General features: G+C 47.4%; 1 protein-coding gene across 1 annotated transcript in view; it reads right to left on the bottom strand.

The window, feature by feature from the left end:
* The window catches only part of ANKRD44 (ankyrin repeat domain 44), a 93,590-nt gene that overhangs the window by 54,472 nt on the left and 25,029 nt on the right, over positions 1-14,089 (bottom strand). Inside the window, exon 2 of the mRNA XM_088534730.1 lies at positions 643-726. Within this exon, the coding sequence (XP_088390856.1) occupies positions 643-726 (84 nt within the window). The remainder of the gene's footprint in view (positions 1-642; positions 727-14,089) is intronic.

Below are 14,089 nucleotides of genomic sequence, written 5' to 3'. Positions count from 1 at the left end.
TCATTACCAGCAGTACAAATCAAAAAGGAGAAGCCCAAGCAAAGGAAGGAGGGAGCTTCTGGAAGAGGAAAGAGGAAAAAACACAAGCCCAGGCCGATTTTTTCCCCCTGCTAAAATGGTTAACTATTACTTGTTTAGAGGCACTTACTGTTGTTCTAGCTAGAAAGAAGCCAAAGTACATTAATGCCTCTGTGGGCAAATTATGGCCAAGATACAGTTTCTTTACTCTCACTGCTGAGACCTATAATGAAGTTTTATTTCAAATGTTGTCAAATGCTGAATAAAAGGTCCTAGTCGGTAAAGACTCTTCATAAAAGGAAACTCTGCAGAGAGTCAAAGTATGCAGCTCTAGGCTGCAGACATTCATACTCCCAGTGAGAAAGAAAACTTCATGTCCCAGCCTGAGCTGTACATTTGAAGCAATTATCCTACATATAGGGAATTTCATGTCACCTGCGGAAGGTAATTCTCTTTCAGATGACTAATTGGGCTTCCATTCAAGCCAGGAATCGTTAACTGCCAAGTAACTTCCACCTGGTTGCTTGTTAACTGCCAGGGACACGATGAGCAGCAGCACTGTGAGAGCTCACGAGCACGGTGCTCGCGCCGCCGCCACCGCAGCCATCAAGCCAAGGCACCTACCAAGGCGTTGACATCCTCCGTTTTGTAGATCAGCATCCGCACCTCTTCTGGATCGCCGCTGAAAATCGCCTGCACCAGTGGGGGCTGGTAAAACAAAGCAGAGAAAGCACTTTATTAGAGCTTCCTTAAAGGAAAGCAAATTATTTCTGCTGCCATTTACTAACGCTGCCAACGGGCACGGCACATATGAGCCCAACAACAAATCAACCAGAGCTACCAGCCTGCGTAGAGATGATCCTAAAGCTGAGACGAGCACAGGCAGGGAACCCCATCGGAACGGCAATGATGGTCAAAAACACCCCAGTGAGGCCACGTGTTCCCTTTGGCACGTAAGGGAGAAACTAATCACATCAGATATCGCGGCGTGCTGCCTTGTTTGCTGTTGGCACAGACTGATGGTCATGCAACACATATTTAGAAACAGAACATTACGCAGATAATGTATTTCTGAGCAATTACTAAACAGCTTGTCTCTTCTACAGAATAAATATGCAATGAGCACAGTCAATTTTAACCACCCAAGAAGCAAAACAATTATCTTATTGTTTCGAGGCTATTATTAAGCTATTATGGATTGGAATGCATAAATAAATCATCAGGCAGAGAGGAGAAAGACTGCGTCATGCTCGTGGCTTTGGTGGTGTCAGGCTCCGCCAAAGCGGAGACGTACGCAGGGCTACTAACACTGAATAAAACTGCTTGCATGACTGCAGAATTTAACTAGCCTGTACACAAGTCACAGAATTTAACTAGCTTGTATGCAAGTCTCAGATTGGAGAGGGAAAAAATGAAATACCTGAATTTCTCATCTTTTAACTCTGACAACTCTCCTCTTTAAACCTGAAAAATACATTCTGAGGTGGTGGTTTTGTTTTAAGACACAGTGATACTCTCAGAGAAAGAGTCACACTGGAATTTCATGCTTGCTGCTCTTCCAATAAAGGCCTAAAGCACCATCTTTTGTCACACTGCTTGATGTAAATTCATCAGGATGTTTGAAAAAAATAAAAGTTTCACTTTATTTCTTTTATTTGAATGCTTGCTTTTTATTGCCATGCTCCCTTCTCACCCTGTGCTACGGCATGGCCCCAGAACATTCCCCCCAGAAGGATGCAAAATAAATACACCATACAGTCTTTGCAAGACAACACATAGCTGCCACATACCATTTGCAAAAATCTTTCAGACCTCTTTTCCAAGAGTTTTTTTAATATATATAAATAAGATAATAATTAAAATATCTTACTTAGTAAGATATTTTGTTATTTTAATAGCAAGAGAGGGGAAGGAATAGCAGAGAAAAAAGTTCAGAACTTGGAAATTGGAAAGAATAGACAGAAACATTACAGGCTAATATCCAGCTCGAGTCACTGCTGGGCCTTCTTTTCAAACTAGCTATCCTATTTAACGTATTCTTTATTTCAGGATTTTTCTTCTTTGCTTTTAAAAAAGTACGAGGTGTGAAGTGAGCAACACATTACTGCTGCAGAATCTTTATTTTACTAAGTATTATTAGAGCATAGCTCTGGGAAGATGATCAGCTGTTGGACTGGCTCAGCTCTCCAGAGCTTCCAAACTCTGAGGGAGATTCACTTGGATGTGAAAATACAAGCCAACACGTTTAGCCACTTTGGTAGCTTTCCATGCTACCTGGCCTGCAGTTACTATGATATTCATGAGTGTGGAACTTCTCAGCACATTTATTAAAGTAGCTGTTACATGAATGCTCTGAGTGCCAGGCCAGCGAGCTGGTCCTCCTCCACCAGCAGCCTGCAGGAGATGTGACACCGAAGCACAGTGACCGCTTCACGTTAGCTTCCTTCGCAGGAAAGCCAGAAAAAAATCACAATCTCTCTTCCTCTTGTGTGTCCTTACATTCTCCTAGGGGCTCATTTAGAACTTCCAACTCACTCGAAGAATATTTCCACATAGTAAAGTATTATCTGTTCTTGTGAGGGAAAAGGGTAATTATATATTGAGCTTTTAATTGTCGTATTTGTGTTACACAAAGTTACTGAGGTAAAGTGAGACGAACGGTTCCCAAGCAGCAGTGATTGTGTCAGGGTTTTCCCAGACGGCTCTTTCTTCAGCAGATATTCCCATTAATCAGGAATACCAGGATGTCTCCAATGTCACGTTAAGTACATGCATTTCTTTCCCCACGTCACAGTACAAAGCCTACTCCTCTTCCAAGATTTAGTTCAGGACTTGATTCCTCTGGCTGTTTATCACATGGTGGCTTGAAGCCACGGTGGTGGTGGTTTTGCTTACTGCTTCCTCACAGAGGATTAAAGCGGATTGTTCCTTTAATACGGAGTTAGTGTTAGTATTTACACAGCTTAGAGAAATGCTCTTCTGTGCACAGCCCCATGGCTGTGACACGAGGGGGTCTCACCCCAGCACTCGCCCCCTGCGCCAGCAGCCAGCCCAACCGCACGTTCTGGGAGAGCAATGGGGGCAAAACCACGTTATCATGCACTGACTTGTTGCAGTTACTGGGATTTCTGCGTGCCGGGTTTCTGACAACAAAGTCCCATCACGGAGCTGGGCCTTGGGACAGCAGGTCCTCTGCTGAACGCTGAGGGCATCTGGAGGAGGCACAGGTCTCTGCTTAACTTCTCCTAAGGAATTTCTGAATTTATTCAGGCACTGAAAGACCAGTGGAGAGGATCAAACCTGGGAATATGACGCATTGGTACCCTGGATGTATTATGGCAAAATGACAGCACCATTGAGTGATCAAATGCACTTGTCCAGGCGTTATACACTGAGCAGACCAACAAGTCTACAAACTGCCGTATTTCTAGTACGACAGAAACAAAAGCACTGAGGCAAAGCCAGCTTTATCTTCTTATGGGTATTCCTAGCATTTTTTAGAAGGGGCTCCACACAGCCCCGAGGCTGGCCCGGCTCCTGGCTACCGCCCACGCTTCATTAGGAAGCCGATCAGCTGCCCCCGGAATCGCCCGTGCTTCCAGGTGAGCCACAGGCTACATCCTGCTGTTCCTGGAATCCGGCACGCAAAAATATCCTACAAGTGACCTGCGCTTTGTTAAACTTATCAGCTAAGGCACTGAAATAACTCCGGACAGGCTAAATTTAGATCATTATGAAAAAGGAAAAGAGACTAATTGGATTTAGTTTGCCCCATGTCCTTTCCTTCATTCTGATTTTTGGAGACTGGCCACAGGCCTTAAATTTGAAGATTTTTTTTTTTTAAATACCTCCAGATCATATCTGAGAATCTGATCATATCTGAAGGAGCAGGAAGGAAGAAGTAGCAACCCCACTAGAAAAGCCCTGGCATCGAAGTAATATTGCGCAGGAAAGAGCGCCATCAAGTCAACTCTCTAGAGGCCCGAAATCGCTTCTCACTAGAGATTTAAAAATAAAAGCAGTTCAGCAGAGCAGCTCACTTGAACAACATCAGTCACCCCAAAGGCTCCATTTCCTGCTTGCTTTTCCTGTAGATATTCAAATACACTCGTTTTTTTTTGGTGACCGCACAAGCCTTGACTCCCATGAGAGAAACCCAACCTCGTGTGCAGAGGGAAATGCGCAGGGAACAGGCACATTAACCCTGCCCACAGCCGTAATACTCCAGTAATTCTCTGCCCATCTTGCCATGAGGTGCTAAAATCTGAGATTTTCATGATAAATCACGATATATCCAGCAGATAAGTGGACTGCACAGTATGGAAGAGAACACAGCCACCTCTGCTAGTAACAAATCCAGAGTGCTTCTGTAGCAGTTTCATATAAGAAAGAATTCGGGAGTGCAGTTTAGAAACTGTACACGATTGTGGAAGAGGAAGAGAGCCTAAAAGAGGAATTGGGCTTGCAAGATGCACAGCTGTCCCCGTTCTGCTCTGTTCAGGCTGTGGTTGCTACGAGACACTTGGGCACCCATGTCAAGGAACCAAGGACCAAAGCGGAACTCTAAAACACGATTTACAAGGGAAAGCCTGCACTAACGGGGACTATTTGGCTTAAAGAAAATGTCAAGGGGCTACGAGAGCAGCCCGCGATATGCGAAAGGCTGTTACTGACAGCAGTTACTGCTTTCCACATCCAAGACACACAGAACTTACATCTCCGCGTGCTAGGAGGGCTCATTCTGCTCCGTTAAGAGTCAGGGCAGATCAGGCTGCTCTCAAGCTCACACCACACTTGGACACACACTAAGCTCCAGGGGAAACGGAGAAGCTACAGGCTAGACTATGCAAAAAAAGCAAAGAACGTGCATTTTCCAGAGCTTCCACTGGGTATTAAGCCGTTCAAAGGGCAATTACCTCAACAGTGTGGCACACAACGCCTGAGAAATTTCTACTGTAATCAGCCCAAAAATGCATCCCCCAAACCTAGGGGAGCTTAACACCTCGAGAGCAAAGACGCTTCTGCGCGGTCTCTCCCGCTCGGCTCACGGCCTGCATTTCTGTTTTACAGATTTTGCAGGCGCAGCCCCGCACGCTCCCAAATCTCATCTTTTTCTCGGCAACACTCCCAAGGTCCCACCACCGTGGATGCCCAAACCAGGCTCCAGAGGGTGAGAAAATCTCTCGAGCCATAAAGGTGACGTAAAGGTGGTCAGGACAGCGGAGCAAAAACTATGTGAGTGTGCAGGCCCTGCCGTCAATCGGGGACAGACGTTGTGGGCCTGCACAGAGCGCACGGGCGGTCCCGCCAACAAATACTCATTCCAGGAAAGCTAAGAAACTCCTCAACCAGCTTTCTCATGCATAACAGGTGTTAGATACCTTTTAAAGAAATTGAGCCCTCATGTAAAACCTCCTGATCTCTCTTCCAGGGTCACAAGCTCACAGTGCTGGGAGGAACACCTGCCGCCAGCCGCCCCTTGGCGGATTTCAGTCTCTGCCATTCCCCTGGTCCAAAACGCAGATTAAACCCGTTTAACTGCTGAGGCTGGCAACGGTGTCATTTCCCTTAACAAGGGCGTAAGGATGTGTGAACACGCAGACCCGGCCACAGCTCATCTCCTCTGCGTTTGGGTTGCCGTGGCTGGCACGGAGCTCAGCTCAAGAGCCAAAGCAGATGTTTTACCTCTGCTTCGACTCTGGAACACATTAGCGAACTTTGCTTGATGGAACATATCCTGCTAGCGCCCTTGTACTCGCTATCAAGCAAACAGCTGAAGCTGGCAGGCAAAAGGTGGCAGGCTTTCCTGGAGAAGGCAGGGCCAGCTCCCACCAAAACCAGGTTGCCAGGCCCAAGAAATTAAATGCAAATTTAAAGAGGCTTCAGAACAGGCTGCATTTCAGAAAATAGCTTGGGATCTTTCAAAGAACAATGTGGCTGAGGCAACAAATCCAGCAGCTTCAAAATGACCTTGTAGAGACTCAAGTCAAAAGTAAAACTAGAAGATGACCCTGAGAGCAGTAATAAGCCATTAAATCCTTTCTCCTAGCCAGCTCCAAACGCAGTTGTGCGTGCTGGGGACACCCGTCCAGCTTCCCATCGCCTGCACACCCGCGGGGAGGCTGCAAGTGCCTCTGGTTCTGCCGGCACAGATGAAGAGCAGGTAGAGACTGATTCCCACTGTCAAACCCAAGCCCACCCGTTAAATACACCTCCACACCCGAGAAACTTCCATCTTGCAAGAAAAGGGCTGCAACTCTGAGTGCAGCCACTGCAGACAACACTTAAAGCACCTGGGCAAGCCAGCAACAAATAAACCAGTCTCCACAAAAGCCTCTTTAAACCCAAACTGCAAGTGCCACTTACAATTCAAAGCCTGCTTCTGGTTTTGCTAGAGAGCTTATTAAAGCCGAAAGAAGGTTTAATTAGCTTTGTTTTTGTAGATTAACTCTTTAACCTATTTATTTTTTGTAAATCACACTTCAAAAGTGAGAAGTTCACTCTTCTGCCTTGCACTTTCACATATCGTGAGCTTGCTGCTAAAAAAAAGGAACAAGTCGCGGGGGGGGGAAATGTTTTGTCACTGAGGTTTTGCATGGAGAGAGAAAGAGAGAGAAGTAACTATACCTTGACTTTCAAAAGGCTCTGCAAACCATAACATTTATCTTAGTCTTGTCAAGACTATCCCATAAAATATGCAACAGTCTCAAAAAAAAAAATCAAACAAAATCAGCATCCCGTGTTCCAGCATTTAACTTGCCAAGCGCCTGTGGGGAGGCCGGCAGCAGCGCCGCGCGGTTCTGCGCCTCTCCCGCCGCCGCCAGCTTCAGCCCCGCGCGGTGAAGCGGGGAAACAGAATTGCAGCGATGCGGAGAACAAGACGCACAGGAGGATTTCCCAACCCAGCCCGGCTGTGCTGCTCTTCTCCGATTCCTGGTCACTGTGCAGCAGATGCCTGTGGTATTTCAACATTTCCTTTCAACGAGGGCTTTTCAAGCGGTTCTGCCCACGGGAGAACAGCCCGTGTGGGCAGAGCAGGGGGAAGGCCGCCCCATGGGAACACAGCGGCAAACGGCAGGCGGCCTCAGAGCCGCCCTCCTAAACGCCAGGCACGTCCCAACCCGCGGTGTGCGGCGCTACCAACGTTCCTGAGCTTTTACACTTAAACGAGAGCAACGAGGAGCCAAAGCACCGGGGCTAGGCCCAGCCTTCCTGCCTCTTCTGCCCTCATTCTTGAGTCTGCATTAAAAATAAAAGGATCAAATCTATGTTTGATCACCAAGCAGAAGAACAAAGAGTCTCTCAGCCCTTTCCATGCTGTAAGGGCATGAAGACCAGGGGTGGTGGCCACGTGTTTCTGACATATTCTAACTCTAGCTCCCCTCCTCCCCCAAACTAGAGGTATTTTATGTATTCCTTTTCTTTCTGCCTCTACAGAAAAACAAACACACACCCCAAAATGCACCAAGTCACATCATACATTTGAGCAGATTTCTGCAAAGACATTTCCAGTCTGGGACGTTTACAAAGCTGCTAGAGTAGCAGCACTCTGAGTTTCTGCTCTCGCTGCCGGAGCTGACAGCAGCTAACGCGCTGCTCTGACACCGTTTCTGAGAAAAGCCTCAGGAAACACTTTAGGCAGGTTCCTGTGAAGAAGGAAAAAAAAAATCACTTTTCTAAATGAGCGCCCAGCCCCACAAGCTCGGTGTGAACAGCTGGCCGGGGCAGAGCGCAGCACGGAGCGCAGCACGGAGCGGCCACGCGCCAGCCCTTCTCCCGCAGCTTTCGCTGCAGAGCTCTGAGGCTCAGGGTCTCGCTCGGCCTGTGGCCCTCGGAGGGCAGGGGCTGGCTGCGGCGCTCCACGCGCTGCCGGGGACACGGGGAAGCGCTGACTCCAGGAAAGGTCCCTTCCTTTTCTGTGCATCTCGAGAAACGGTGCTCACAGGAGATGCGAGTGCAGGGAATTTTGCAGGACCCGAATGGCACACTAAGGATTCTCAAAGAAACCGTCATGAGAACTTTTTAACATGGCAATACATACAGATTTGTCCCTCCTCGTTACGAGAAACAAGCCGTTATTTTTTTGTGAACACATACTTAAAGAAATTGGCCTGAGGTTAGCACTAGCAGTGGAGAATTTAAGCTGAAACATTTAAAATTTGTCCAAATCACAAACCTCTGGAAACCATGTCTCCAAATGGCAGGGCACAAGGCCCATTTCCACGCTGGGGTTTGTCCTGCCCGCCCAGTGCAGGATCGGTACGGCGAAACGGCCCTCGTTCATCCCGCGCTTACCAAGAGCTGCCGTCAACCCCGCGTGACCGTGGGCTGCGTCCAGGGGGGAAGCTGTCTGCCTGGGATGAGCCTTTTCACAGCACCATCCCGTATGTCCTGGCTGGAAATTCAGCAGCAACATAACGAAAAGGAGATTAGGAAGCCTATGTATTTAAATATGACGGCTTTAAAACAAGGGCAAACTTTCAAGCACTGACGGGTAGATTTAGGAAATCTATTAACGTTATTCAGCACCCAGAACGTGCGCTGCAGTTCAAACCACCATACAGTGCACTATTTAAAAAAAAAAAAATCACTGTTTGTGTTTCTGAAAAGCCTGAAATTATACCCCAAAACAGAATCGGGCCATGCCTTAAGCCTGCCTCATGATGGTAATGTCTTTACACATCTATACCAGGAGTGTATTTTTGAGTCTCCAATGTGTGCTATTTTAAAAGGTGATAAGAAACCCAAGAAGTTTTATACTCATGAGAATAGCATTTATTTCTCCTGGAGCTTTAAAGCTCTGCTCAGTCAAGCTGATAAATACACTAATTCTAATTCTTAATCCATCCATCAGTCAGGATCAACACTACAAGGTAATTCTAATTTAAAACACAGGACTGATCCTGTAGATAGATTCCATTCCTTAAGATTTAAGGATACACTTTCTCCCTGCACAAACATTGCTTCCCCAGCATCACCATAGAGCAGTCACACAAATTCTATGCTGTCCTGCTCTAGATAAATGACACGTTTGCAGTACGATGGGATGACACAAAACCCAACCAATCCACGCACCTGAGGAGTGAGCAGGAGGCTCCTGGAGCTCAGTTTGACAAGGGCCTACAGCCACCTCAACGCCTGGTCAACAGGGCGCTGCATGCAGAGCCCAACTTTAGGAGAAGCAGCACGTAACATTGTTGCATGACCAATTGTATTTTCAGGTTTTACCCATTCATCATACCTCTCAAGCACCTTTTGTTGAAGTGATAGCCTTATTAAAAATCGTAAGTAAAGTGGTATTTATAGTAAAAACGGTGATAAAGTCTGTAAAAGAGCTTCCAAGCACTGGAAAAAAAGTGAAATTACAAAATTCTACATAAAATAGTTTGCGCTTTCCCCCACTATCCTCTGCTTCTCTCATAAAAGGAATTTATGTGCATGGAGAAGCGGGCATTAGGTAAGTCTAATAGAGAGTCTATACAGCATCATGGTGCCGGGATCTATGCGCCCAGCACTAAGTCAAAAAGATAAATTTAAAAATCCTACTGGGGGCTTCCCCTCTAATCCAGCTCTTTACCCTCACCGCCAGCTGCCTGGCTGCGCTGGGGAAGGAGGAAGGGATCGAGGTCGGGAATGTCAAGCCCAGGTCCTCGCCAAGGGATGCGTCTAGCTCAAGTGCCACAAAATCCAAGTCTGGGCTGTATTTTAGGTACCATCTAGTTCTGAATAGGATTTAAAACAAACAACAAGAACAGAAGCCCAGAGCTTCCTATGTCCATTCAAATGACTGTCCTCCAACGAGCAGCTGTGGAACACCAACACCTTCCCGACGCTCCAGGGGAACGCGTGAGACCTCGAAGACTCTGCATAAGACCTTTATAAGCCATTAACCCCTGTAGTTGATACATGCATTTACTTGGTAGGTCTAGGTGGAAAGCATAGTAAAATGCAATAGTGGAACTTCATCAGGCTGTTTGCCTAGTATAAAAATTACAAGAGTGAAAAGGACATAACAACATAACCCTTGTATGTAACGTCACATGTTAAACTCCATTCCTGCTTCAAAGACAAGGACCTGGTGCAAAAGGCTCAGTAAAAGGCCTTTTCTTTGCAGAGTACCACTGTTTGACTGTGCCTCTGCAACACCTACATCCCTTCCCCTGGTTATCACCAGCTTTTCTGCATCTCTGTCTCTGCTGCAGTCACCAACGAGGCCATTTTTCCCTGGAGAAATTACTCATTTTCAATTGGCACCATCACTCTTCTGTTACTATCTTTGCTTCTTGTGAGTAGACTAAACTATATTATTTAGAAGAAAGGAGCATTTAGAGAAGACAAGTTGTTAATCAAACCCTATCAACAGAGGAATTCTTTTCTAAACCTGACAGGACATAACTGGCTCCAGCTTCATTAAACATGAATTATTATTCAGATTTTTCACCACTATTAACATTTTCAACGTTAACAAACCCAGTATTTAATAGGCACTGTCATGCAATTTGACATTTAAGCTTGGTGCAGTAATATAAAATTTCTGAAAATAGAGAACACCTATTGGAACTTTGGACAAGTTTTTTTTTTTTTTTTTTTAAATGTGAAATTCTGCACGTTTGTTTTTTAGTCTCTCGGCGTCAACCTTTCAGGACTGATCTTGGGACAGGGAAATGCTTCAGATGACTCCAGCAGACGTGAAACTTCAGCAGAGAGGCAGGACTTCCCTGCGGGACAGTTTACTCTGTGGCACTTGTCCATCCGAGCTCTCCTTCGGGACAAAAAGGAGAAAACAAACTCCTCTCTTGCAAGAGTGCAACCCAGCTAGGAAGAACGTCGGAGAAGGCAAGCGGAGAAGCTCGAGCGCTTCAAGCTCTGCGTGCTGGGCTGTTGCTAGTGCTCTGTCAGCACAGAGTGCTTCAATCCTGCACGCAGAGCTGGGCTCTGCTAACAGCCAAAACGCACACTTTGGCCAGGAACTGAAAATACTTGCAAGGACTGAGGCCCAACAGAAAGCAGGTTGAGGCCTCTGCTTTCATAACACATGCTTTAGTAACATTTTGTTCCTCTGATCGCCTTAAAAATAACCCTGCCATATAAGGATGCAAACGATACACAGATTTCTTGTAAAGATTTCCTCCAGTACCCTGAGGAGTAGAAGCCTTAAGGATGACTGCTAAGGCAGCCCCGAGCCGTCGGCACACCAGGCTTTTTTTGGCAGTTACCATATTCTATTAAACATTAGTGACTCCTTAAACTTCACCTGAAACCTCTGAGGAGGTCCAAGGAAAAGGGGACAGGACAGAGCGATGGCTGGGGGCAGCCCCGGATGCGGCTCGGCGCCTGCATCGCGAGCAGGAGCGTCACGACGAGCCCCACGCAGGAGCCGGCTCCGCGCCCCAGCCCTCACCGTGCGGCTGCTGCACTGGGCACTGCTTGGAGCGTTCGCCACTTTCTCAAGAGGTCACGATTCCTGCTACACGCTGGTGCCAATCTCCCAGGGTTTTCTAAGATTCTGTGTTTTTGGAGGTGTTTATAGCACTTAAGTTTCTCGGAGTTTCATACCACAGATGTGCCAGTAAGATGCGCTGCTGGGCCAAAACCATTCTCTCATCTCAGGTCTTTAGTGTTTTATTTCGTCACTTTGTGATGTGAGTAGAACTTGCTGGGAGAACAAAACTGCAGGAGTCTCAGTCTTTCAGACTCACACAGAGTCTCTTCGCACAATTTACACTTTTTGGTCAAATCAGTTCTAGGTTTCCCTTGAGTTTTATTCTAGCAATCTAAGTCTTTACGGAGCTCAGAAAGCTCCTTCGAGGGGCTTTCCTTCAAGAAGAGAAAGCTCCTTCAAGGAGGAGAAAATACTTCCTCCAACCTTTCCAAAGAAAGAATCAATTGGATACAGAGGTTCTCTGGAAAATTAAATTTGCAAATACCCATGGCCAAACAAAGCTTCAGACCTGAATCAACGGCAAGTTCTCCGTCCTTGAAAGCATCATGCCGAAAAGCTCCATGAGCCTCAGGTTAAAACACACTTGTTATTGAAGAGGAACAGAGGAAAAGGCAACCCCGGCAGAACGAGGTGACTCACCGCCGCGCTCACCGCAGCCCCCGGAGCCCTGGGGTAAACAGCACTCGCACGGAAAGAGGCAGCAAACCGCTGTCATCTTGCAAAACAAGGTAACAGGGAGAGAGACTGCCTCCTTTTTAAGCAGCGCAGGACTGCCACGAGACAGCATGATACTAATTGCTTTCTATCCAGAAGCCCTCAGAGGAACGGGCAGGGGAGAGGAGCACAACTAAAGCTCTGCAATGATTATTTGCAGCAAAAGAGCGTGCAGCTGTGAGGCCGAGCGGGAGCAGGGGAGGAGGAGGAGAACTCGGGTTTAATGAGGGCTGCAGCGCAAACGCGATCGCAGATACACATCACAGGGAAATACTTAGGGCTTTCTTAAATACATAGGCAGCAGGACCCAGTTCTTAAAACTCCCAAGTCTCCTGCACCTTTTCCTATGTCTCCCTAAAAGAAAGGGCCCAAAGGGATTTTTTTCCCCTCCATCTCAAACACAGGGTCACTGCACAGAGACTCAGCAGACATTACAAAGCAATGAAAATATTTATTAATGCAGTATTTAAGGCTGCTTTAATGGAGACCTGTTGCAGCCCATCAGGTAACACTTCAGTCAGGATAGAAGCGTGAGTGCGAGCGCGTTCCTAAGTCAGGGCCGAAACACAAACCTGTGCAGAGAGGTTGGAAAACTTCCTGTCTACACAGATTTTTTTTGCCAAGGGCACCTAGTGACACGATGGACCTGGTCTGCACAGACCAAGCAGATAAACGCACCTCGGAGTTGCATGCTTGATGCCCACCCCACAGTGCTTTACGCGGGCTTGGGGCCTTGATGTTCTGGCTTCCTGCAAACAGACTAAGGGGTTCTGCAAAGACCCTGGGATAGCAAAAGCCAATAAATGCAAGCAGAAGGGAAAAGTATAATGGCACACGGGATACTCATCTGCTACATAGTCTCCAGAGACTAAGGAACAACCTTCCTTATTTTCCTAATTGTAGAGCAGTTAATAACGCAGTCTCTGAAGAAACAGCAGGGCAAAGCTCAGCCTGCACGTCTGGCACATGATCTACATGCCATGGATACGCCGTAAGAAAAGATACTCTGATTCTTAAAAACAGAAAATACGCCTCCAAATCATCAGGAATTGCATTTTTATTGCTCCCGCCGTGACCCGCACTCGCCTTCCCGAGCAAGGGCAGCACATCCCCGTTCCGCCAAAGCCACGTTCTGACAGGGCAGGCCAAGACCTGGACACTGACTGCTGCCCCGGCTGCTAACCTGAGCCAAATCTGTTGCTGGAAAAAAAGTGCCACAGCTTAGATGGGGCCAGTTTTCACCTATAATCAACAAATTAGACCTCTGAAACGCATCCTCACGTTTCAAATGGGAGATCATTGTGTGCCTTCCTTCAGGGTTTTGATTTTTCAAGTCTGAAAGTAAGAAGCGAATAAACCATATGACTACCTGTGGGTTACAGCAAAAAGCCAGCACATTTCATGGAACAGGATAGCCAAAATATAGAAATACAGAAAAGCATGAGCCCTGCAGAAGGGGGATAACAGGAGACAAAGGAGGCCCCAGGAAACACCAATTTTGCTTCTAGGTGCTCTGTGTGCTGCTGGGCTGGGGCAAAATGGATGTGACACACGAGGACATGACTGCTGCGAAGCCACCGAGCACCGAAGATGCGTTACTGCGGCGAGCAGGCAAACAGCACGCACCCACTTACACCGCCTGACAAAACCCGAAGACCGATCTCCTTGGGCAGGGGCTCGAGAAGAAGTTCAGCTTCCCCGGAATGGTAACACCATTACGGGAAGATCTGAGTATCCGCGGGCGAGCATCCCCTCGTGCTGGCCTCATGGCAAGGACGCTCCAGGGGGAGCGGGAGAGGAGGGCTGAGGCGCAGCTGCGGGAGCCATGGGGCGACGCGAGAACGAGCGCGGCACCGGGAAAGCCGCAGCGCCCACGAACACTGCGCCAGCGCCACGCGCGCCTCCTCAGCGCGG

The sequence above is a fragment of the Tinamus guttatus genome, unplaced genomic scaffold (assembly GCF_059628265.1).
Source record: "Tinamus guttatus ecotype Peru unplaced genomic scaffold, ASM5962826v1 Tinamus_guttatus_pri_ptg000592l, whole genome shotgun sequence".
NCBI lineage: Eukaryota > Metazoa > Chordata > Aves > Tinamiformes > Tinamidae > Tinamus > Tinamus guttatus.
This window is presented reverse-complemented; position numbering and strand designations above follow the sequence as displayed.